General features: G+C 40.6%; 1 protein-coding gene across 1 annotated transcript; it reads right to left on the reverse strand.

Annotated features, from left to right (window-relative positions):
* Positions 1–1246: 1246 nt before the first annotated feature.
* On the reverse strand, positions 1247–25023 carry march9 (membrane-associated ring finger (C3HC4) 9). The gene is made up of 4 exons (XM_034202544.1): positions 23405–25023; positions 8177–8332; positions 4808–5000; positions 1247–2476 (listed from the first exon to the last, which is right to left on the reverse strand). Exons 1-4 carry the CDS (start codon positions 23735–23737, stop codon positions 2145–2147), a joined length of 1014 nt encoding a protein of 337 aa, XP_034058435.1. The 5' UTR covers positions 23738–25023; the 3' UTR covers positions 1247–2144.
* Between the last annotated feature and the right edge of the window lie 315 nt (positions 25024–25338).

The raw sequence follows: 25338 nt of genomic DNA on the forward strand, positions 1-25338 counted from the left end.
TGTACATGGGATGTAAACTGAGGTGTTTTTCTACTTTACGTTATTCAGTGTATTTATATATCTGTTTTATCATATTTTGACTTTGGGATGTATGTATTACTTCCTCTTATGTTATTAAAGTAATGTAATAGTTATTTTGTGTAAAGCCTACTATAAAAGCTGAAAATATGAGTTGAGATTTTTATTTTCAGGCTTCATTGATTGTCCTTAGGAGCCCAGTCATACGAAATGTATCAGTTTTAACATTGGTGTCTGGATTTAACCAGATTTGTTTTTGACTTTACTTGAATTGATCAATTGAATCTGAGCAGCTTGAATACAGTTGTTTATATATTTGACGCTTAAAACAACATAAAATCAGTTTTATTTGGGCTGCAACTAATTATGATTTTTCATTTATGGTTAATAGACCAACTACTTTCCCAATTAATTAGTGTAACATCCAAAAACTATCGTGTGCTATTTAACACCCCCCAATAGTCTTTTTACTATTCAATAAAACAAAATATAAATATTGCGTGAAAATGGCTCAAGTGGACTCAATGAATTGCCTACTTGATGCAGCTTTACTCTGATTAAATGTAATTTGCTTTCGAGGGGTTTTAGTCAGATTAAAGGGGCGCTATTTTGCTTTTTGGGGGTTTTCCCTTTCCTGTGGTGTTTTATATGGCTTTAGTGCATGTGAATGGTCTGCAAAGGTTAAAATCCCAAAGTTCCCTCCCAAAGTTCCCTCCAAAGGGAGTTTCTCTCCCGCACCCCCCCCCCCCCCCCCCCCCCCCTCCTCCTGCCTGACATGCCTCCTTTGTTTACTGCTGTAACATAGTGACATCACTATGTATGTAACACTTGCGCTTCTATTAGCTAGCGCTCCAACACATTGTACGTGATAGGCTAAGGGTCAGGAAATCTCTATGTTGTTGACTAATCACAACAGAGCCGGCCAGCTAACCAATCAGAGCAGACTGGGCTCTGGTTTCAGACAGAGGGTGAAAATAGGTGCTGCAGCACAGGCAGTATGAGAAAAATAAAGAGCTTTTTGAACATTAAAGCATGTACAGATGTTAGAGGCACAAAATACGATTACGAAACCTGAAAATTAGCAAAACAGGGCCCTTTTAAACAAGGTAATAAATACAAATCCTTTTTGCAGTTGATGACGCTGAAACAACATCACATCACTTTACAGCAGACAACGAGACCCTGCAGGCCACGCATGCTTTAAGATTCAGGAAAAGAAGAGACAGAGTGAGAATGAGTAGTAAGAGATCGTCTGATCCCCATTTTTAATCCAATAGTTTACTTATTATCAAATCTGAATCAGCACACAGCAGCAACAATCTGTATGTTAGCTGAAATAGCTGTAACACACTGCCATTTGTCATGTTGACAAAAAGTGGGTGCAATGAAATCAGATGTTTCTAAAGTGTTTATTTTTGGCAAGCACCATTCGAAATAGAGCAACTTTGTCATGTGCTTATGTTATGTGATGAAGAATAAATTATATACCCATGCAAAATTCCCTGTGAAATGTACATACGTATCTTTATTGCAGAAAAGTGTCACTGAAATTCTTTTTTTTCTTTTTTTACTCGTTATGACTTATTGTTCTGTTGTCGCCCCTGTGTTTCTCCCTCGTGTTGTTTGTTTCAGTTTTCGGTCTTTTTTTTAACCAGCATTGGTTATCTTGTAGAAATGTGAAAGATCATTACACATAGTCGTCTGAAAATGCTTGGCATGTATGGAGTTACATGTTTTCCTCTAAAATCATACATCCGTACAAAATTAAAATGAGTAAAAAACAAACAAAGAGAAGATACAAATCAAACCAAGAGGTTAAAATCAAAGAAACATGTCTTTGTGCATCCTGATATTGAACTGGAAAAAACGTCTCGTCATCTTGGATTAGGTTATAAAGCCTGTTACACTTTTTTTCCTGCACACATTTCATTTTCATGTCTTTTTAATGCATCCATCAGTTCTTTAATTATTGAAAAGGAGAATCTGGCCTCTTACAAAACACGAGGAGAAATCCTCAAGTGTCTGTCGATGAGGCGTCACTCACATGAGTCTGTAGTTCTTTAATAATAGGTCCACGAGGCTCATTTACATCAGGTGTATCCCACCACGCATGCCCCCGGTGCATCTCATACGGTGGTGACCCTCATCACCACCTCCCTGCTGGCGACGGCGCTGATCCGCGGGTCGTGAGGCCGCAGTTGGCTGAGGATGTGCAAGATGGTGTATCCACAGTGGTGGTTCAGAATAGTTCTTAACCTCCTGCTCTGTCGCCCCGCGCTGCTGCTGGCCAGACCGTGAGGATTTCCGCGGGATCCAGGCGCGCCCGTCTTTCTGTTCGAGCTCAGCGGGTCGCCCAGGTCCTTTGATTTCTCATAGTTCAGTACTTTCCACTGCTGATTGACAGCCTGCCACCGTTTGAAGATCCGATACACTGACGATCCCTCGTGGATAATGAGGCCTGGGCAGGGAGAAGAAGGAGAAGGGTGAAGGAGAGTGCATCAATGAATCCCCTCTGCTTAACATCAACTGTCAGCTGTAACTGCACGAATGTTTTTTGTCATGGACTACGTGTGTCTATCCGATTAGCTTTATAAAATCCTTTTTGAGGTCCATTTTAGAGTTGAGGGGGGGGGAAAAAACCTAGTTCCACATGTGTCAAGCGGGTAAATCTAAAGAGATGATGCTGGATGTGATAAAACTTAAAACTGATTGGACATGAAACAGTAGGAAAACCTTGTGTCTCCACAACTAGTCTAGCAGCTTCCACTAAACTCCTTACATCCACAGCATCACTGAAATAAATGCACCGGGGAGCGATCTCTTACAGTAAAAATAAACCATTACAGAATATGAATACAAGTCTAATCTAGATTTACAATAATAAAGTTAAGGGGCCCTTTTATGCTTTGTGGCATTTTCCATTTCATGGGATGTGTTATATAAGTATTGGTGCATGTAAATAGTCTGCAAATGGTAACATTTTCCGCGACATCACTACATAACACTGGCGCTTCTTTTGGCTAGCGCTCCAACACATTGTACGTGATAGGCTAAGTGGCGGGATATCTCTAAGCGGTTGACCAATCACAACAGAGCCGGCCAGCTAACCAATCAGAGCAAACTGGGCTCTGGTTTCAGACAGAGGGTGAAAAGAGGTGCTGCAGCACAGGCAGTATGAGAGAAATAAAGAGCTTTTTGAACATCAATGCATGGAGACATGTCCCAGTAGAGACACACAATACAAATATAAACTTGAAAATGAGCAGAATATGTCCTCTTTAATATATCCAAATCTACATCTTTTAGGAAAAGAATAAGAAAACGGTGGGTTACTACCGTTACTACTGGACTCTATGGGTACTACCTCTCAACCATACTATGTCAGCATTCATCAACTGAGATATCTGTAACCGTAGCCGCCCCCCTGGGGCGGGCCTACCTGATTGCGTGCGCAAGCCCACCGTATATAAGGCGGCCTCGCCTCCTGACTGTCATCCTACACTTCTCTTCAGCGAGCGGCAAAGGACAGACAGGGCCCCGAGTAGAGGGCTCCGCCTGTGCTTATATAACTAGGGTTACAATCTATGGGTACAATACGTAACCCACCGTTATATCTCACACAGGCTCTGCCCTCTACTGGACTCTATGGGTACAGTGGGTGGAGCCCTGATGCCTAAACGCCCTGTCGTCCAACAACATCGAGTCACCACACTGCCCCTGACCGGCTTTTCGCTAACAGCCACTGCACCGCAACCTCCTCTCCTCCGGTTGTGACCGGGGAGAAGTGGGGGCCGCAGTTTACCTGGCTGGTGGGCACACTCAGACACGCTTACCTCGTGAATAGTGTGCCTGGAAAACAGTGAGGAGGGCTCCCAGCCCTGTATGGGGCTCACTGTGCACCATGCTTCCCGGGTCCCTAAGGAGCATGGGAACACATAAGTGCACTATGTCCAGGGGGGGGTCAGATACCTGCTGACTCACAGCCCCTCCCCCCCTCACCAGTCCTGTGTTGCCGCAGCAAGCACAGATGATGAGAAGGAGCCAGACATGTCTTAGCGCTCAGTTGTTCCCTTGCTCGCTGAAGAGAGAAGGATGACAGTCAGGAGGCGAGGCCGCCTTATATACGGTGGGCTTGCGCACGCATTCAGGTAGGCCCGCCCCAGGGGGCCGGCTACGGTTATAGATATCTCAGTTGATGAATGCTCACATAGTATGGTTGAGAGGTAGTAACCATAGAGTCCAGTAGAGGGCGGAGCCTGTGCGAGATATAACTAAGGTACTTCTTGTCTCATACACTAGCCTTAAAAAGCTCAGCATCATAGGTGGGAACTTTCCATGTTGCCTGTGTGATGAGAACTGGCAAGAATCACAGATATCTGATGCCATCTGTTCTGCTCAAAATCACACAAAAACAGTCGACCAGGTTGCTGCAATAAGTCTCTGTGACATCTTCAAAATGCGCTTTGTTCCTGTAGTTGTCGTCCTCCTATCTTTGCACCATCTGTTCATCTTAGTTTTGCCTGTGTGTGTTATTTAGTATGACCTTAACTGCTAACAGAATGTGAACTGAAGACATGCTTTTTAGTTTGTCCTTGCATAATTCAACCTATGTTTATTAATATATTTTTGTGTTGTTGCAGAGCTCCTTGTTGCATAATGCATCACGTCGTACTCTGTAACCTTCTACTTCGCCCCTTTTTTAATGTATTATTCTTATACAGTTTTTCAATAAACACTGCTGCTATTTATAAAAGTGCATCGTTATTTTATGTTTGCACATGTCCTTTACCTATGCAGACGATATCCATGAAGCCGTACATGCCGTAGCAGATTTGGAAGAGCAGGTCCTGGCGCTGCCACTTGGCCGAGGGGCTGAGGGAGGACCAGATGAGCCAGGAGATGCTGGCGATGAGGAACAGGGAGCCCAGGATGATGGCCGCTATCTGCACCTTCTCTATCACCGTCAGAGAGATGGCCTGCCACTGGAGGGGAGACAACACATCATTAAAGGTCCCCTATTATACTGTTTTTCATCAATATATTACAGGTCTCAGATATATACAAAACATGTCTCTGAAGTGTTTGGCTCCAAACACCAAACAGATCATTGCAGCATTACCCATAATCCCCTCTGTTTCAGCCCTGTTTCCAAAGTGCTGATTCTGTGTCTGTTACTTTAGATGAAAATAAGGAGCCCCTCCCCACGCCCCTCTGAGAGAGATTTGGTTACAAAGAACTCAATGGTGCTCTAGGAGGAGATTCAGGCGATAAGGTGGGGGGGGGGGGGGGGGGGGGGGGGGGGGGTTACCTTGGTTGGTGATTGGCTAATGGTTACACAAGACAAAATATCGTTATGACATCATAAAGTGGCCAAAATCTGAACAGCTCATTTTCAGACAGGTTTTTATAGAAATGGATCAGGGCAAAAAGAGAGGGAATCTTTGTTCATGAAACGTTCAGAGTCTCTTTCCACAGAGGGGACACATGTTTATAAAAGACATGAACAAGTGGATTTTGCATAATAGGTGACCTTTAATATATTTTGAAAAAAGTCATCTTTACTTAAGTACCAATACGACAATGTAAATGTGGATCAAGTTTTTTTGTGGTTTCTATGCATTAATTTCGTGTTTTTTTTTAGCATATTTTGAATTGTCCTCACCCCACAGGCGTGATCTCGTTGTACTGCTCAAACATAGGCATACATCTGATGTATAACTCATATCAAAGTATAAGGCTTTCAGGACCACAATATATATTACAAAGGTGGATGTTAGAATGCTAATCCCTCATATTATAATTTAGGTTATTATTTATTGTTTAGGGTTGTAAAGTATTTTGTTTTACTTAGGGAGTGTTGTGATTTAAGGGCATTGTAAAAAGAAATGAAATATTGATATTATGTAAGGAAATATTAAGTAATATTTTCCATTTCTTTCTGTTCTTGCTTTGTCTACCTACATTTGTAGTGTATTTCATTTGTTAGAACAGAGACAAAACACACTATAAACAGAGGTAAAGATTAACTGCACACCTTACGTAGTAAAGAAGGTAAGCTATGGTTTGATTTGCATTCATATTTATTTTTTAGCACTACATTGTAAATGTTGCTGTGATTTAAATTGCTTCCACATAATTAATTGCTGAGAAACTCAGTACCACAGATTAGTCAAACACAGACACACACACACAGACACACACACACACACACACACACACACACACACACACACACACACACACACACACACACACACACACACACACACACACACACACACACACACACACACACTGTCTGTCTGACATGTCGTGTAGTAGTGTAAAGTAGCAGGAAGTGTACGTGCTGTGCTGAAAATTGTAGTACAGAGTCAATGTACAGTTACTTTCCAAGTCATTGTATCTCAAAATAATCATATATGACTCCATGATAAACACACACACTCACACACACATACACAACACAGAGATGACAAGTTTCGTTAAGCTATAGGTTGAAATAAAGCTTTATTCACACTTTTGTGTCAGAATGTACCTATTTGTACTTCTTTGTGACACATATACACATATTTTCGGTCTGAAATGTTGTGTAGTAGGAGTGCAAAGTAGCAGAAGGTGTACGTACTCTACTGAAAATTGTACATGAGTAATTTTCTGAGTAAATGTACAATGATTTTTCATCTTATTACATATCATCAGAGAACAATATCACCATCTATGACTCCACGATAAACAAACACACACAGAAAAGGACACTCACACACACACACACACACACACACACACACACACACAACACACACACACACACACACACACACACACACACACACACACACACACACACACACACACACACACACACACACACACACACACACATGGCAACTTCTCAATAGGTCTGGGAGCATTGGCTGCCTCTGAACAGCAGTGCAGAAGGACGGTGACGCAGAGCGAAAATGTGTCAGCACAATATGGCAAACCGTCCTCACACCGCAGCGCCGGCCCCAGATTTGTTCTAGCACAGAGTGTTGGGTCTGATGCCGCAGCGTTTGTATGTTGTATGTGTTGTAAGGAAATGTGGTATTTTCTTAAATCCCATACGATAAAGATCTCCCCGAATGAGTAATGAATAAATGCATTTAAAGTCACACCTCTCACAGAATGACAATTTGTGTTCATTTCACAAATAGCTTTACATATTCACGTAGCGTCTCCATCTTGTTATCCGAGCGGCTGAATCATGGATTTTAAAGAGAGTTGTGTTTGTAAAGAAAACGGAGGAGAAGACCTTTCTTACACCTGACTGTTTGTGAATGAAATCCAAAGTGCAGCGAGAGTCAGATTCCCCTGAACGAGCGCCTAAGCGTCTTTTGAGCACAGATATTTTGTTATATGGTTTAAATGTAGTTTAGTTTAAAGTAGTATTATGCATAAATCAAAGTACACTTACCAAAAGTAAAATGACTCATTATGCAGCACATTCTATTTCAGAATACTATATATATATATATATATAAAATATAATTGGATTGCAATTGTTTTTGCATTAATGTGTTCATCTCTTTATTGTTGCAGCAGGTAAGAGTGGAGCTCATTTTAATTGCTTTATATACTGCTGGGTGGATTGGGAATTGTCCCCGGAAGATCAATTAAGTTTTATCTTATCCATAATAAAACATCCCAATTGAATATTTCATTATGTTTTGTATTATTAATCTGGATCTGCAGATGAAGTGTATAGTTGTCAAATTATTGTAGTCGAATTAAAAGTGCAATATTTCCCTCTGAATTGTAGTGAAGTAGCATAACACTTTTATAATAATATATTTTTAGTTTTTTGGTTTTCTCGATCACTGAAAAGGTGATGAACACAATCTGATCAAAAATAATCGTTATATTAAAAATGAAATAAAAATAAATTAATAACTAAAGAATAAAAGAAAATTCAACAATTTCAGAAAAGAAAAGAAAAGAAAACCAAAGGTTAAGTAAAAGAAAATCTCAAAATTGTACATAAGTAAATGTTCTTTGTAACTTTTAAACAGCTGCTTTTCTTTAATAATTCAAAACGCAAGTGTGAAGCTTCGTTTTCCCCCCAAATTGTAGTTTTCTTTGGGTTTGGTGATTATTTGGCTGCAGAAGTGCTTCCTGTTACCTGCAGAGGGTTCTTGGTGCTGATGGCGAGGACCTGGTACTTGAAGTAGCAGAGCTCACAGCTCCAGGACCCTCGCTCGCTGATCCAGCGGATGAGGCAGGGCTGGTGGGTGTTGCGGACGGATCCGTCACAGCGGCACGGGCTCAGCAGCTCCCCCTGAGGACACAAATGCACCATCAGTTACTATTTATGTTCAATTCAATTCAAATGTATTTATATAGCACAATATCAAAAAGGCAAGGCAAGGCAAGTTTATTTATATAGCACCTTTCAGCACATGGAAATTCAAAGTGCTTTACAAAATAAAATAAAACACATTTAAGAAGAAATACAGCAGAAACACATCATAAAATGGCTTTTAAAAACAGGCATTAAAGGTGGGGTAGGTACGTTTGAGAAACCGGCTCGAGATACACTTGTTGTTATATTCCATGGAATGCTCTTAACATCCCGATAGCAATGAATATCTTAAGTGCTTTGACAAAAAATCCATAAACGTCATCTGTGGAAGCCGTGGTACTGTAAAAAGTACCGGCTAAACGGATTGGATTGCCGCCCTGTCGGTCAGCCTTCCATCTCGTGCACGCACAAATGTATCTCGTGCCCTCATTGGGCGTGCCCTCATTGCGCGTGCATTGCAGCAGTACTTCGATGACTCGCCAGCAACAGGCGGCCACTTTCACCAGTCTGCTGACGTCATGTGCGCATTCATGTGTGTTGGAGGAGGTGCTCTGTAAGGAAGTCTGAAGGAAGGGGCGGATTCTTTTCGGCTGTGTACTTTCAAATGTTAGTGCACTCGAGCCGGTTTCTGAAACTTACCTACCCCACCTTTAAAAAGCAAAGATAATAAAATAAACACAACAGAATACATGAATACAAGCCATACTGCAGTGTGGATATGAACAGCTCAATCAAAAGCAGCGGCAAAAGGCTTCAAAAAACACATGGACGAAAGATGGACGCCATTGGTGGAGGTAATAGGAGGAAGCTGGGATTAATAATGGAAGGATTATTAAGGCTGCATTAAAAAAAGGAACTGGACTGTGTGACACCCCAAAATAATATAATATGGCTTTTTTTAAATGAGGAGGGTACATGGATACTTTTCCTAAGTATATTGTACTGTATTATTATAATGTGTAGGATGACCTTATATATAACCCATCTTTTATTTTATTTTTGTTACCTGTGTTATTTACGTGCTCAATGTTATTATTGATTTGATTTCTATACGTTTTGTTTTTCATATTCTCATGTTGAATGTCTGGATTTGAGACCTTCTAATCTACCCCTTGTTGAAGAAACGTTTCATCTAAATTAGAATACTACATTACATTACATGTCACTTGTTAGACGCTTTTATCCAAAGCGACTAACATACTCATCACTGTGGACAATCCCCACAGGAGCAATTTGGGTGAAGTGTCTCAAGGACACAACAACATGCTGACTGCAGTGGGGCTTGAACTTGCTATCCTCTGATTCAAAGATCAGCGCACTAACCCACTACGCCACACACCTCATACTAATGGATGTAAAGGGGAATGTGAGAAAATAACTAATAAAGAATAAGTTAAAAACAATAGAAAACACACACATTTGTCTCAGAGGGCTTCACAAAACAACAAACATGAATGATAATGTAAAAACAACAAACATATCTGAGAATATAGTGACAAGATAAATGTGAAAATACCAATGAATGGGTACAAAACACAATGACACAAATACAATTTTAACCAGTTTCTTCTGATGTTATTTACAGATATAGTACAATTATATATGGATGTTAAAGTACAATCAGGACCTGCAGTTAGAATACAAACAGAGATGCTGCTTACATGAAATGCAGTTTGACTAAAGGGGATGAATACAAATTATTTTTCATGAGAGGAGGCCTGAACCTTGTTTTTTAAAATCACCATTAATGATTTTATATATCCTCTGGACTCTGCCCTTGAATAGAGAATGATTGACATTTAAAATGAGATATTAGACTTTGATTTGATCTAAAATGCTCTCAGTTACACCAAGATGGTATACATGAAAAATGTAAGTCTGGGCTTTTTTAAACGTGCTTTTTTCCAGTGAGTCAGATAGAGAGAGATACTACTGCATGTCTCTATGTCTTCATGTCCAGAAGCCTGTTAGCTTATCTTAGCAGAAAGACTGGAAACAGCTAGCCATGCTGTGTTCAACAGTTACAAAATGTGCCAACCAGCTTGTGTAACCATTAGCCAATCACCAACCAAGGTAACCCTCTGTCAACACAGACCTGTCAACCCGCACTCTGCTGTTCCTCAGCGCAGCCCCCCCTCCCTCCCGCTGAAATTATGAATGAAGCGTATAGTAATCATAGATAACACGGCAGGGTCCGTTACAGTTTGTTTTCATCTGATTCCAAATAAACAAATTCTTGGTTTTTAGAATATTAAACTTGTTTCGCCAAAGTCAGATGATAAAAGTCGCTTTGGATAAAAGCGTCAGCTAAATGCAATGTAATGTAATGTAATAAAAACAACTTTGAAGCTTGTAACGGCATAATTACAAGCGGTAACTTAAATTCACAGCAGGCGTAACAACAGCCGGTGAGTGTTCCCCCGGGAAACAAACACAATACACACAAACGCGTCAAAGATTATTTCGCGGTATTTGGCTTCCGAACGAAATCATGTACAGCTCGCGACGTAACTAGGAGTCTAGTGGACGGTATCAGTACTACAAGTTAAAAAATAAATATATTATTTTTTTTTTTTAATTAATTACGTTGTTTATAAATTAATCTGAGGGCCCCCGGGCCGCCATTTGCCCATCCCTGATCTAAAGTAACAGACAGAGAATCAGCACTTTTGAAACAGGGCTGAAACAGAGGGGATTATGGGTAATGCTGCAATGATCTGTTTGGTGTTTGGAGCCAATCACTTCAGAGACATGTTTTGTATATATCTGAGACCTATAATATATTGATGAAAAAGAGTATAATAGCAGACCTTTAATATATGTATTAAGTTTATGAACATGTATTTCTGCAACAGATATGATTACAAAGAAAGATCCACATGTGTTTTTCCAAACAGCCATATTGTTTCCTCTGCTTAGTCAGAAATGCTGCTTTATGACCAGTGGCGCACATCAATACACCATTTAAATCTCTTTTAACTGAATAAATCTTACAAGAAATGGTTCAAAATATGAATACTAGGTAAGAAAAAAAAATGTTGGACCAAAAACAGCCATACTACGAATAACAACACCCTCCTACTCTTCTGACCACCCCTTCCCCTTCTACTCATGTTGGTTCAGTCTCTTTGAAATGAGTGTCTCTCCAGCATCGCAGCAGCGTGTGAGGCCTGTTGGCACCTTCGCCACATTAAGGATGACCACGTTCAGTCTGTCATCACCGCTCAGCGTCAAACATCCATTTTGTCAGAAGAATTTGACAGCCTCAGACGTCAGCAAAGTCCGGTTCCAGAACAAAATGACTAAGGGTGCATCTGAGATTAAAGAGGGTGCAGTGGTAAAGTGCTATTTTTATAAATGGGGAGTGGACATAACACCCTCTAGGGCAGTGGTTCTCAAATTGGGGTACGCGGACCCCTAGGGGTACGTTGGAGTACTGCAGGGGGTACGTGAGATTTATTTTATGTTAATGACAAAGAAAAAAACATAAGTAATGCATTTAAACAAACTACTAATCGTAGATTAACTACTTTCTTCAAAGGTTTACAGTAATTCTGGATAATAAGATGGGAAAAATAAACGGGGTGCTCTCTTTTGCTCTCCCTCTCCTGACAGCCCGTCAGTCTCGTGCAGCTCGCTGAACCTGTAATAAGTGATCCGACAGTAAAGAATAAATATATGTAGAACTAGTTTAGCTAGTTCCAGAGTAGATAAACTAGCTAAGTGTGTTAGGTCTAACTCTTAGTGTATTTTGCTTCGCTCAACGGTCCGTCACAGCGGCGGAGCTGTGATCCGGAAGAGCTGCGTGTTCTCCGTCAGCAGCAGCTGATCGGATCTCTGATCTCTCTCTCGCGTCCGGTTAGACTTCACTCGCGTTTATGTCCAAATCTATCAGATCTAGCTAGTTCTAGTTAATTATTTGACTGCCTGCTTATCAAAGGACACCTAAACAATAAGCGTTGCTTGGCAACGGCGTGTATTTTTTCTCTTCAATCCCCACGCCCCAAAACAAATAAATAAATAGATATACCAATTTTAGGAAAAGTAATGAAGTTTGAGCAGTGTGGGTTTTATAATTAACAGTTACACATATTTCAAAACGCGAAGTGTAATAACTGCATGCCTCCCTGTCAGAATGACAAAGATCCTCAGTGAAGCACAAGCCCATGTTTCACTACATTGTAAGTACAACTTATTAAAAAGATCAGTTCAATGCAACTAATGTCGTCTTAGTGTTATGGCATGATGTTAAAATTGGTTTTCCATGAATTTAGTGATGATTGTAAACATTTGAAATGTAGCATTTAAGTGTTTCTCAGTTACAATGTTGTTGTTTTAATAAATCAGACACTGATGGTGCAGCGCTGTACTGTACCTCTTTATAGGCATTTTTTCCTTAACAAATAGTTTTTGCGCTGATCAGGGGTCCTCACCTCCTCTAGGGGGGTCCGGGGGCATTTTCCCCCAGGAAGATTTTTTTTTTTAAATATTGAAGTTAAAAGCATCAATCCGGTGCACTTTGAGAGCAAAATGAAGAGATCTGGATACATCTCAACACCCATATAAAACAGAACTGTAAGCAGGTTTACTATTTCTTTATGGATATTTTACAGATCACTCCCCTTTCAAGACCGAAATGTCTACAGGCATAGCAGAAGATGGCATCTTTTTTAGAGGAATATTCCAGCCAATCTCTGTTGTGAAACCATGAGCTGCAAAATGAGCGCCTTACCCCACTCTACAGGCGAGTTGGGTACTTTTTTAAAATATACCTGGGCAGGCTCTGTTTTCCCGAGGTCCTCTGGCACTTGCGGGCTGCAGAGGGGTGGCGGTGTTTGGGGCAACGAAGACGGCTGCGGCTGCTCCGCCTCCGTGGGCGAGGCGGGCAAAGCCGGCGAGTCGAGCGGGAGGACGTTATTGTGCACGACAGTGGCCGCGGGTAACGTAATCTCCCCATGATCTGAACTGTTATTACCTGCAGTAGATGCAGTGTTACTGCTGGTGATTAGGGCTGATTGTTTTAACCATTTTCTGATGTCCATCATTGATTGCTGTGTAAGCACTTTGCAAATGACGAACGCGCAGCGGCACAGGTCACGCGCACCTGACATAATAACGTTACTTACCGTTTAAATTGACCAAATAAATGCAGCAGACAAAGTTATTTAACCACATTTACAATTTATTGTATTTAAACTATATTCTTATTATTATTATTACTATTATTATTATTGTTATTATATATGTAATATTTTTCACTTTTAATAAAAAAAAAAATAATAATTCACTTTTATTTTTATTTTATTTTTTTCACTTTTAATTGTTCAAATGAGGGTGCATAACAACTCAACTGAGGGTGCAATGCACCCTTATGCACCCCCGTAGAACCGGGCCTGGACGTCAGCAAAGTCCTCATTTCACTAAACCCCCCACAAAAACTGTCACAATACCCGAATGAAAGCTTCTAAAACACCAGTATTGGGGAAGAATATGAGTGTGTATCGTTGGTGAATCTGCTTTAAGGGAAGACAGGTGGAGGAGAGAAGAGCTGCTGAAGACGTGTCACACAAACTCTGAGTGAACTCACAGAAAAAAGGTACATCTCTCAGACATAAAACACACATCCAATGTCGGGAAGGTGGAAGAGTTCACTCCAGAAAGATCAGAAGCTTGTCTAACTTTTTGGAAACTAAAGTAAACAACACGGACCAAATATCTGTACGCTTCTATGCTCAGAGTTTCATGAGAATACCTCTCTTAGCGGCACTTTGAGTATGGCTTTCATTACACAATGTATGACATTATAACAACATAACCCTTGAAGGAAATTAGCCAAATTTAAATGTTGGGTTTACAATATGCAACTGACAACTCCTTCTAACTTTCCTTTGGATGTGAAACTGGTTAGCTTATAGCGTGTTTACACTGAATGTTACGGCGCTACACCATTTGCTCTTTTGATTGGTTTCTCAGTAGAGATCGCACCTGTTAGCCAGAGGTTGCGTTAACCGAATATTTTCCGCCTATGACCCTTTTTTTTTTAACAATGACGGAAAAATCTGAAAGCAGTCCGTCATTTTGACAGATTAGAACGAACTCAGAACAGCGCCAAAGCTTCCCCGCAGCGAGGCTCCGGTGTTATGCATGCCCGCCAAAAAGGAGATGATATCGTTTCCAAACCTAACTTTGAAAAATAATTGAAATGTCTGTGAGTTTTGGCTTTACGCTGTAGCGCGCTCCCGCAAGGTGCAGTGGGCATGCATAACACCGCGCTAACAGTTCACAAGCACCCCCCCCCCCCTGTCAGAGTTGTGTACAGACCGACGGGTAATAATGGATTGTGACGGAAAGTTACGACCCTGCCCATCGGCAGCGAAAAACTCTAGCGCAACCTCTGCTGTTAGCCTACCTTTTTTTATCATCTCAGCTTATACCAAATAAATTCTATATGTGACATTACATTCTTCTTTAAGGGGCCCTATTGTGCTTTTGGGGGTTTCCCCTTTCCTGTAGTTTGTAATATAGGTTTTAATGGTCTGCAAAGACTAAAATCCCTGTGTTCCATCCAGAGGGAGTTTCTCTCCCCCCCTGCCTGAAATGCCTCCATTGGACTCCTCTGTTTACTTCCGTGACATGGTGACATCACTACTGACACTCACGTTTCTATTGGCTAGCGCTTCAACACATTGTACACAATAGGCTAAGGGGTGGGACATCTCTAAGAGGTTGACCAATCACAACAGAGGATTCAAAATATTCGACATAAAAGGCAAAAAATACAAATGTGAACCTGAATGTCTGGTTTTCTCTCTGGAAAATATAATTTTAAAATATTAACAGAGTGAGATAAGGATAACATTTTAGTACAAAAGTGTCTCCCAACTTAATTTACTTTGCTCAGAAAATCTGATTTATAATTGAGTTTCCTTTTGTTTTTACACTCTTTACAACATCAGGAGGATACGTCCCCAGCTGACCCAGAAAGCGACTCAGGTTCTGGTCCAGGCTCTCATCATTTCACGCCTAGACTACTGCAACTCCCTCCTGGCTGGTCTACCTGCATGTGCCATCAGACCTCTGCAGCTCATCCAGAATGCAGCGGCTCGTCTGGTCTTCAACCTTCCTAAATTCTCCCACACCACACCGCTCCTCCGCTCCCTTCACTGGCTTCCAGTAACTGCTAGAATCCACTTCAAGACACTGGTACTTGCGTACCATGCTGCGAATGGATCTGGCCCTTCCTAATAATAATATAATAATAATACATTTGATTTATATAGCACACTTTAAAGACAAACGTCATCTCGAGGTGCTTCACAAAGCTATAAGGAAAAATAAGTAAAAAGATATCTAAAGGAGCATATTGGATAAAATATGGCAATATAAAAAATAAATAATCCAGGACATGGTTAAACTGTACACCCCAGCACGTGCACTCCGCTCTGCATCGGCCAAACGGCTCGCTGCACCCGCAGTGCGAGGGGGACCCAAGTTCCCATCAGCATCCTGGTATCCTGGCTCCAAGATGGTGGAATGAGCTCCCCATTGAAATCAGGACAGCAGAAAACTTACACACCTTCCGGCGCAGACTGAAAACTCATCTCTTTCGACTCCACTTCGAGCGATATAATTACTAACAAAGAATTACTAACAAAGCACTTATATACTATTAAAGGACTGGCTTATCTAAAGCCAGTTGAGTAGCACTTGAAATGTTTTGGCTCTATGAAACCTGATGTACTTCTGTTTTCTTCAAGTTTGTATCTTCTTGGTCGAATGCACTTATTGTAAGTCGCTTTGGATAAAAGTGTCAGCTAAATGCAATGCAATGTAATGTAATGTAGTGAGCATAAAATGGTTCAAATGAAGTTGAATAAAATAGCAGAATAAAATCTGATGATGTCTATTCGCTCATTAGTCAGTACTCTTTAAAATCGTTCAATTATTATTTATACTAACTTGTCAGAGTATTAGCAGTTTAATAAATACAGATTGTATGCACCAGAGGACTGTGCTGGCACAAATAACAATGCTTTAAATATTTGTTTCTGTTTGTCTGCCCTCCGTCAGTCCCCCATCTGGCGCGCTTGACCTTCCCACTTATAATAAAATACTTTGAGTTTCCCACTGCGTAACAAAGATTGGGTTTGGCAGATGAGCCACATGCCACTCATAAACTTTTAAATAACTTGCCTGCTGACATTATAAAGATAACACCGAGAAGGTCAGAAGTATATGAGAAACTATAAAACCATTATGAAAGCAAACATTTCTTAAATGTCAAAATGTGTTTGGATAGTGAGTTTGTGTGTGTGTGTGTGTGTGTGTGTGTGAGTGTGTGTGAGTGTGTGTGTGTGTGTGTGTGTGTGTGTGTGTGTGTGTGTGTGTGTGTGTGTGTGTGTGCATGTGTGTGTGTGTGTGTGTGCGTGTGTGTGTGTGTGTGTGTGTGTGTCTGTCTTTGACAAAGATGATAATGTCACCATCAACCATCTCCTCAAACAGAGAAGCTGCTTAAACAGAAATTGTGATAATTTTGTCTAAATGTAATGTCTAATTTTCTAGAGCTGCTCCATTAATGATGAATAAAAGACACCATATTTTGAAGGGATTTCTCTGCTCAAATCAGGGTTGAAACTCTGAGCGATTTCTGTTTGATGTTCACAAATATCGATCTTCCTGTTCGGGAAACCAAACTGAGGGTGTGATCGGTGTTTTTGAAGTTTTAGAGGCTCATAACGATTCAACATATAATCGATTTTTGTGAAAACTTTGTGTCTCTACAACAACCTGCAGGAAATCAAACCTTGTGTTGAGCTTCATGCTGTAAAAAGTGTGTTAAAAATGAGGTCAATGCAGAGAGCTGCATAGTAAAGGCAGAAATGTTACCAGAATAACAGAAAGAAAGTAACTCTAATAATGAATCAAATTAATAATGTTATTTCCAAAACACAACAACTTAGACTTTCAAATGAATAAATGCTGCAGGGCAAATAAAAAGCTTCGCAATTTACCTAACTAAATTAAATCAAATGTATCAAACCCCACAGCAATGAACTCATTAAAAAAGTAAAACAAACAAACATAAATATATATCATTTTTAATGTCATGGTGCTTTTCTATTTGCATGTTTTTCTATTTGAGAGTCAATCTTTATACCTAAGGGCAGTAAACTACAGAAAGGAAACACAGAATGAAAAAAACAAAAGGTCACATCTGGCCTGGAGGGATGTAATGATGCTCAAATAAACATGTGGAGTTATAATGTGTAAAACAGTGAAATCGACTGTAAAGAAACGTCACACTTTATGTTAACCTATATTTTAATTGATAGGTCTGGATTTCTTCTATATTGTGCCATTGCCTACACATCCTATGAAAACACCAAACAATGTGGGCATTTGTTAAGATGAGGCCAAATGTCAGTTAACCCTCCTCTTAAAAAAGAATAATCTAGATGCTTCAGTAATGAACAATTACAGGCCCATATCAAACCTCCCATTTCTAGGTAAAATCATTGAAAAAGTTGTTTTTCAACAGTTGAGTAATTTCTTGCATTTAAATAACTGTTTGGATGTGTTCCAGTCAGGCTTTCGTCCAAACCACAGCACTGGGACTGCTCTTGTAAAGGTCTTCAATGACATCCACTTAAACACAGACAGTGGCAGAACTTCAGTGTTAGTATTATTAGATCTCAGTGCTGCGTTTGACACCGTTGACCACAACATATTACTAGACCGACTGGAAAACTGGGTGGGACTTTCGGAAACAGTTCTAAATTGGTTTGAATCCTACTTAAAGGACAGAAACAACTTTGTTTCTATAGGTAAATACACATCTGAGTTGACAAATATGACATGTGGAGTACCTCAAGGCTCCATCTTGGGGCCTCTTCTCTTTAACATCTACATGCTACCACTGGCTCAGATAATGAAAAACAACAAAATAAGTTCCCATAGCTATGCAGATGACACACACATTTACGTAACAATTTCACCAGGAGACTATGCTCCAATTCAAACACTGAGTAAGTGCATTGAACAAATCAATGACTGGATGTGTCAGAACTTTCTCCAATTAAACAAAGATAAAACTGAGGTAATGGTTTTTGGAGCCAAGGCAGAACGTATAAAAGTTAGCGCTGAGCTTCAGTGTGCAATGTTCAAAACAACAGATAAAGCCAGAAATCTAGGTGTAGTCATGGACTCTGACCTGAGTTTCAACAGTCACATTAAAACAGTTACTAAATCAGCCTACTATCACCTAAAGAATATATCTAGGATTAAAGGTGGTTGATTCCCCTTATGGGGACCTCCAATTTGTCCCCATAAGAGAGGCGAGTCCCCATACGTGACTGTGTAAACAGAGTTAGGTCCCCACAAGTATAGTAATGCTAGCCCACACACACACACACACCCACACCCACCCACACACACACACACACACACACACACACACACCCACCCACACACACACACACACACACACACACACACACACACCCCACACACACACACACACACACACACACACACACACACACAGACTCTAGATGTGTTCCCCCCCTTATGTGCCCATCCCCCCACATGGATCACACCTGGCACACGCAATACATGTTCAGTGTCTATTCTTTGTTTATGTGCTGCAGTTTTTCATGTATACCAGTAGTCTGATAGAATATTTACAGTTTGAAAGGGTGTTAAATGCAATTTGGTGATGATTAATGGTTTTTGTGTTACTGTAATAGCAATTAAAACAGGACCGGTCAAACTTGAGTAAGTAAGGGGGTAAAACAAAGACAATAGGAGGGTTAACACGAGTCAGAGAGAGGACTGATTTTGACATCTGGGCCTTGGAAAACATAGAATATCCTAAATAAAATCCACAGTAGTAGTTTCAGGAAAAACTGGAAGACATTCTGCTCTGTTTGTTTGTCGTCCTGTTGATAGCATTATTGAAATGTAGAAGAATAGAAGGTACATTTACACAACTACTGTACATAAGTACCATTTTATATTTCTACAATTGCTCTTTAATATGGCCAATGTATGCAGTTATATTCTTACTACATTTGATTAAAAAAAAGATATCTATTATATTCAAGTTATTCATATGAAACATATATCGACTGATAAATGATGATGTTATAGATCAAACTACCCAGCAATATATAAAGCATTACTCTGTAGGGGTCCATTTGAGTTAGTATGACTGCTTTTGGTAATTTAAAGTGGACCTATCATGCTATATTGGAAAACATATATTGTAGGGCCATACCTATACGAAACATGTCTGTGAAGTTTTCTGATTAAAATACCAAACAGTTCACCCATTGTAGCCATGCCTCATACTGCGCATACCCCTCTTTTGCAGCCCTGTTAGAGAAACGTGGATTTTGGGTCCTTAGCTTGAAAAAAAAAAAAAAAGAGGAGGCGGAGCTAATGCCTGATCAGAATTCTACCGGAGATAAAGTTAAATTCTGCTGTGATAAAACGCCATCCTGTTCTAAACCACATCAAGGATTATGTCTGAAACAGTATGGAGCTCTAATGCTTTTTCTCTTGCAAGTTTATCACAAGGTGAGTTCCTTTTTTATTTCCTGCTTTTTATTGTGCTGTACAGTACAGGTTAGCTCTGAGTGTTAGCGAGGCTTGCTAATGTAAACAAAGACGAGATTACGTCCAAAACACGTCAGGCATTGTTTCTGATAGCAACTTTCTGTGGGTCCGCCGCCGATTTGACGTCAGTTTGGATGGAAATCTGTATCCGTTCGTTGTACCCCCGTTTTTAAAAGATTTGGGTACTGAGGAAAAGAGAGAGGGTTTTATTTTCTGACGCTGCGTGAGTTCCCCAACGCACCGGGGACACACATTTATGTATAAAAGACATCACAAAGTGCATTTTGCATGATAGGTCCCCTTTAAGTGCTGTTGTTTGGTTATGTTGTGAGTGTTTAAGATATCGGATCCACAACAGTGCATTTTAAGGCTGGTCATATGTACCTTTACTGTTTTTCTACACTGTGGAACAAATACTTTACAGCTAAATAAAATACACTGGGCTTTTTATATTCACACAATACATGTTAGTATATCGATTAATGATTGTCTTTTGTGGGATTTTAGACAATAAGAAAAACATAATTACAGTTTTTACGACAAGTAGGCAGTGTCCCAACAAACATAAAGATTGCTCACCACCACATACCACACACACACACACACACACACACACACACACACACACACACACACACACACACACACACACACACACACACACACACACACACACACACACGCACACACACACACACAAATAAACACACACCCTTCCTGCTCGGATGATTTGACGTGGGTTTGTCCCTCAAGGCCACCTCACAGAGCATGAAGGTGTTAATTTGGTGTGTCACTTCTATGACTAACAGAATAGTCTTTCTACTCAGCTGTAACCTTTAGACAATAAAAGTCCTCTCTCTCGCTGCTTCTGAGACTCCCGAGCCACTGTACAACAACACACTCTGACGCCTCTGACAGACAGTTGATAAGGACTCGTACTCCATGCAGCACACAGAGCAAGGCGATTATGTCGGCGGGTAATTGGCCCGCTGACAGAGACATGATCCCGGCCCCTGTTGTGACCTGCCTGAATAATGAAATAACAATAAAATGGCAAAAGTGAGCTCCCCCCACACACTGCACCCTGAGAGGTATAGGCACTCTGAGTGCTGTGCAGGCGAAAAAGAAACAACACGCTGATATGAGAGTAGTCTCAAGGTTTTCCCTCTGTGCTTTGTTTGCCTGCTCTTTGTCTGTACCTAAAAGAGGCAGCTCAGAGCCATGTTGCTCGATGAGTCACCTTGCTGGAGAGCCCAAACACACACCTCGTATTAAAGCAGGATCTACGGGTAAGACAGGAACCTGGATGATCCCGAGTCTGTGACAGAGCTCTGGAGTTGCTCTTTGTTCCGATCCTCACTCATTCACTCATATTGTTTTCAGGTGGTCCCTTGAGGAATTTTTATTTAAAACTGTTATTATTCTGCCAACTCAAATGTAAAATGTATGCAATGTTTTACATGTTGTGAGTTTGATAAGCTGGACAAGCATAATGTACACTGCCTTCAATTATGTATATTTGCATATTGATATTGTGTATTCAATATATATAATCTATAGATATGTTTCATTATTCATGTATATATTCATTGTGTCCTTTATGCTGATATGTATATCTTTATTGTTTTTTATAAACATTATTTTATTTATTACATTTTTATTCGATTTTTATTTTATTTGTATTTTCATTGTAGTTTTATTTCATTACATTTTTATTTGTATTTACTTCTAATTCATGTGCAATGTCTAATCTACATGCTGTGACAAAAACATTTCCCAAATTAGGATTAATTAAGTATATCTTATCTTATTATAACATCTAAAGTGCTTCCTGAACAAAGCAGATGTATACTCCGTCCTGTGGCTCTCCAGTTTACTACAATAGAAACTATAAGGCAGATGTCATAATTTAGCACATGGGCTGTAATAACAAGTATACCCTACGCCTATCTTCCAGAAGTGACTAAATGGTAATATCCATCTGTGCTCCTACAGGATTTACAGTGTTTCTAATTATCTCAGGCTTCAGGAGTGCCTGCTGATCCAGGCTGCACAGGTTTCTGCACATCTGGTGAGATCCACATTTGGCCACGGACCAAAGAGATACTTATTGTTTTGTTTTCAGCTCCACAGAGGAACAAAAAGCATGCTCTGAGAGAAAGGACTGAGAGAAACAATGGACAAAATACCACCCAAAAAAAGGGATGACAATGTGTCATTATTCGTCAACACCAACAGGATCAATAGTTGATCATCCTGTTCTGTGACACATGCAGACGGGGGACAGTTGATTTACATTTGACAAAATGATTGTGACTCATGCATATTCAGTCCCTCTCACTCTGTTTGTCATCCTGCAGACATAATTGGCTAACTTTCTTTGTTGCTATGCTGGCCGGATTTCAGATGTGTGGGAAACTGCTGCCTCTCTACTCCACCGCTGATTAGCAATGAAAACAGTGTTATTTAGATAACCACATCACTGAGCAATCATCGGAGAAAAGAGAACATTTGCCTCTAAATCCAGGGTTTAGACTACAGATAGTGTCTGAGGCGGCGCACAATCCAACGTCGTGATTCTGGGCTTCTCAAATAAGACTGATTGGACTGTTTTCCCATGAATACTATCTTGGCCTCATCCTAGATTGTTTTTGTTCTGTTCAAATTAGGTGTTTGAAGGTAAAGTGGGTGGGAGAGAAAGAGAAAGAGGTTGTTTTTCTGCTATTTTCTTGATTTTGTGCAACGTACCATGTTATTTTTTATTAGTAATCTTATTATAACTTGAGACTTTGGCAATACTGGCATGTTACAATCAAGCCAATAAAGCAAATTGCATTGATTGGGAGGGAAATAGAGGATTGTTTTTCTGACATTTTCTTAATTTTATGCATTGTACCATTTCCTTTGTAATCTCATTATTATTTGACACTCTGGCAATGCTGGCATTACATTACAATAAAGCAAATTGCATTGCTTGAAAAGGGAAATAGGATTTGTTTTTCTGCTATTTTCTTGTTTTATGCATTTATCTTTTCTTTATAATCCTTATATCTCATTATTACTTGACGCTTTGCCATTACTGCCCTTATTACATTCATGCCAATAAATCAAACTGAATTGATTGAGAAAGGGGAGGAGAGAGAGAGAGAGAGAGAGAGAGAGAGAGAGAGAGAGAGAGAGAGAGAGAGAGAGAGAGAGAGAGAGAGAGAGAGATGTAGGACATTGTTGTAGTAGACCCTTTGTGATAAAAAAAACTAAAATCAAAATGGAAGCTTACACTACATTTCTGTTGAACAACAACTTCCTGAAAAATAAAAAATCAGCATGCATGGACGGTGGGACACCCCCCTTACAAAAGCACATTTAAAACAAACAACAGGAGGAGGCTGCAGCTGCATGTCTCCATACACTGTGTATAGATATATAAAGTACCTGCTCTAGGCCCTGGAAGCAGATCCGGCACTGGGGGCTCCGCATGCTGCTGGTGCTGCTGGTCAGAGACACTGCGTCCAGGCCCACTTGCAGCTTGGGCTCCTTGTCCTCAAACGCCAGGCTCCGGGGCCGCGGGTCGGTGCCGTAGTATTCCTCCTCATCATCCCGGGAATGGCAGTCGAAAGGCGGCCAACCGCAGCCGCCCATCCCCAGACCTCGCATGGTGGAGGCGGGCCGTCTCTCTGTGTCTGAGCCGGACTGCCTCGAATCGGATCGCATAAACACCAGGACTTTCAGTTCATTAAAAAACATGCGAATCCGATACTTGAACATGTTTGGCTACATAAAGAAACAGCCAGACTGGAATAAAAAAAGCTCTTCCTCTGCCTCTATTGTTATTGTGATTATTGTACACCCAATATGTTCATTGTTCTATTTTTTGTGTATACCACATGTAATTGGGAATCCAGAGAAATAAAAAATCGCCCCACTGATGGCATGTGTGTCTAAACCAATGCGGATGAAAGATTTTCCCTTTCAGCTGGCCGACACACTCTTTCAATATTCATTACTCAAACAACTCCGCTGTCTATATGAATCTTCCACCGCACCCCAGGATAATAATACAAACAACACTACAACTTGCACAGGTTCTGGTTTCCACGGTGCTTTTCTCTTCAAAGACACCTCTTTTTCTTGCAGCAAAAAATAGCCTACTTGTTTTGCTACCCAAAGCAGAAGACTGCGAGAGGGTGGACGAGAGGAAGAGAGAGCAACACAGAGGCAGGAAATAGAAGATGGGATGTAAAATACAACGACCTGCCATCCACACAGTCACATCTGGGGCTCTCGCCAAGAAACATAATCCAAAAAAAAGGAAATGAAAGATGAAATGGAAGTAGATGACAACTAGATATTTCTTTGATTGTCCCTTCACTGTAGCATCCCAAGCGTCAGATCATGGTCCATTTTTTTCAACCCCCCCTCCTCTCTTTCTCTCTAAATCATCTCCTTTTTGTAAAGCCTCTGGTTGATCCACGGAGCCATTCACCCCGACAATCCTGGTCGATAATAAAAACACAATCCTTGTCATGTTTTCAGAAAAAGCCTCGCTAGAAAAACGGCAGTACCAAAAAATGCCCCATGTTTCCCATCCTCGCCTCCTCGATATCCATCAGCATTTCATTGCGAGCCCCAGAAAAAAAATACGGCCAAAGAGAAAGAGAGAGGCAGAATTAATTTAAAAAAAAGGCACCCTGCGATTTTTCTAATTAGACAAAGACTGGAGACGTCTTCGCATCCGAGAGCAATTACACAGCAGTAATGGCATTGATTATTGGATCACATAGATGGAGGTGATGATACTGCTGGCGCTGATTTTCCTCCTCGAAATGGTCGGCTTGGAGATTGAACCAACGCAGCAGCTACTTCCGGAATAGGGAGAACAAGAAGAAAACAACCTGTGATCCTGTAAACGAGGAGGTATTCTTTATAACTGCTCACACATCCACCTCCAGTCGGTGATGTGTGCCTCCCGGTGCAGGAGCTCCGGCTGCTTTACTGTTGACCAGCCGCTGTCCGAGGTGCTCATACCCGCTGTGACGCGCTCTCTGCAGCCACATTCACCGGAGCCCGCGAAGTACGAACCGGACCTGAGTGTGTGTGTGTGTGTGTGTGTGTGTGTGTGTTGTGTATGTGAGAGAGAGAGAGTGTGTGTGTGTGTGTGTGTGTGTGTGTGTGTGTGAGTGAGTGTGTTTGCCGGAAGAGTGTATGATTTTTGGTGTCTTCTTAATCAACTTTTGTCTCAGCCAGGAAAGTCAAAACGAAAACCGGCGTAAGTTGACTCACACCAATGATTTATCATAACATTTACAATTTGATTTCATGTGAAAAACTCCCCAAAGAGTTGTGCAAAAGCGTAACTTTAAAGGGGC

This window comes from Gymnodraco acuticeps, unplaced genomic scaffold (genome assembly GCF_902827175.1).
Source record: "Gymnodraco acuticeps unplaced genomic scaffold, fGymAcu1.1, whole genome shotgun sequence".
Classification (NCBI taxonomy): domain Eukaryota; kingdom Metazoa; phylum Chordata; class Actinopteri; order Perciformes; family Bathydraconidae; genus Gymnodraco; species Gymnodraco acuticeps.

What these genes read in the sequence shown, in the direction of transcription:
- march9 (XM_034202544.1), bottom strand. Translation starts at nt 23,737, where the DNA reads ATGTTCAAGTATCGGATTCGCATGTTTTTTAATGAACTGAAAGTCCTG. An exon ending in GCTTCCAGGGCCTAGAGCAG is followed by an intron (nt 8,333 to 23,404) that starts GTACTTTATATA and finishes TTGTGTCCTCAG; the next exon opens with GGGGAGCTGCTGAGCCCGTG. An exon ending in GCACCAAGAACCCTCTGCAG is followed by an intron (nt 5,001 to 8,176) that starts GTAACAGGAAGC and finishes TCTCCCCTCCAG; the next exon opens with TGGCAGGCCATCTCTCTGAC.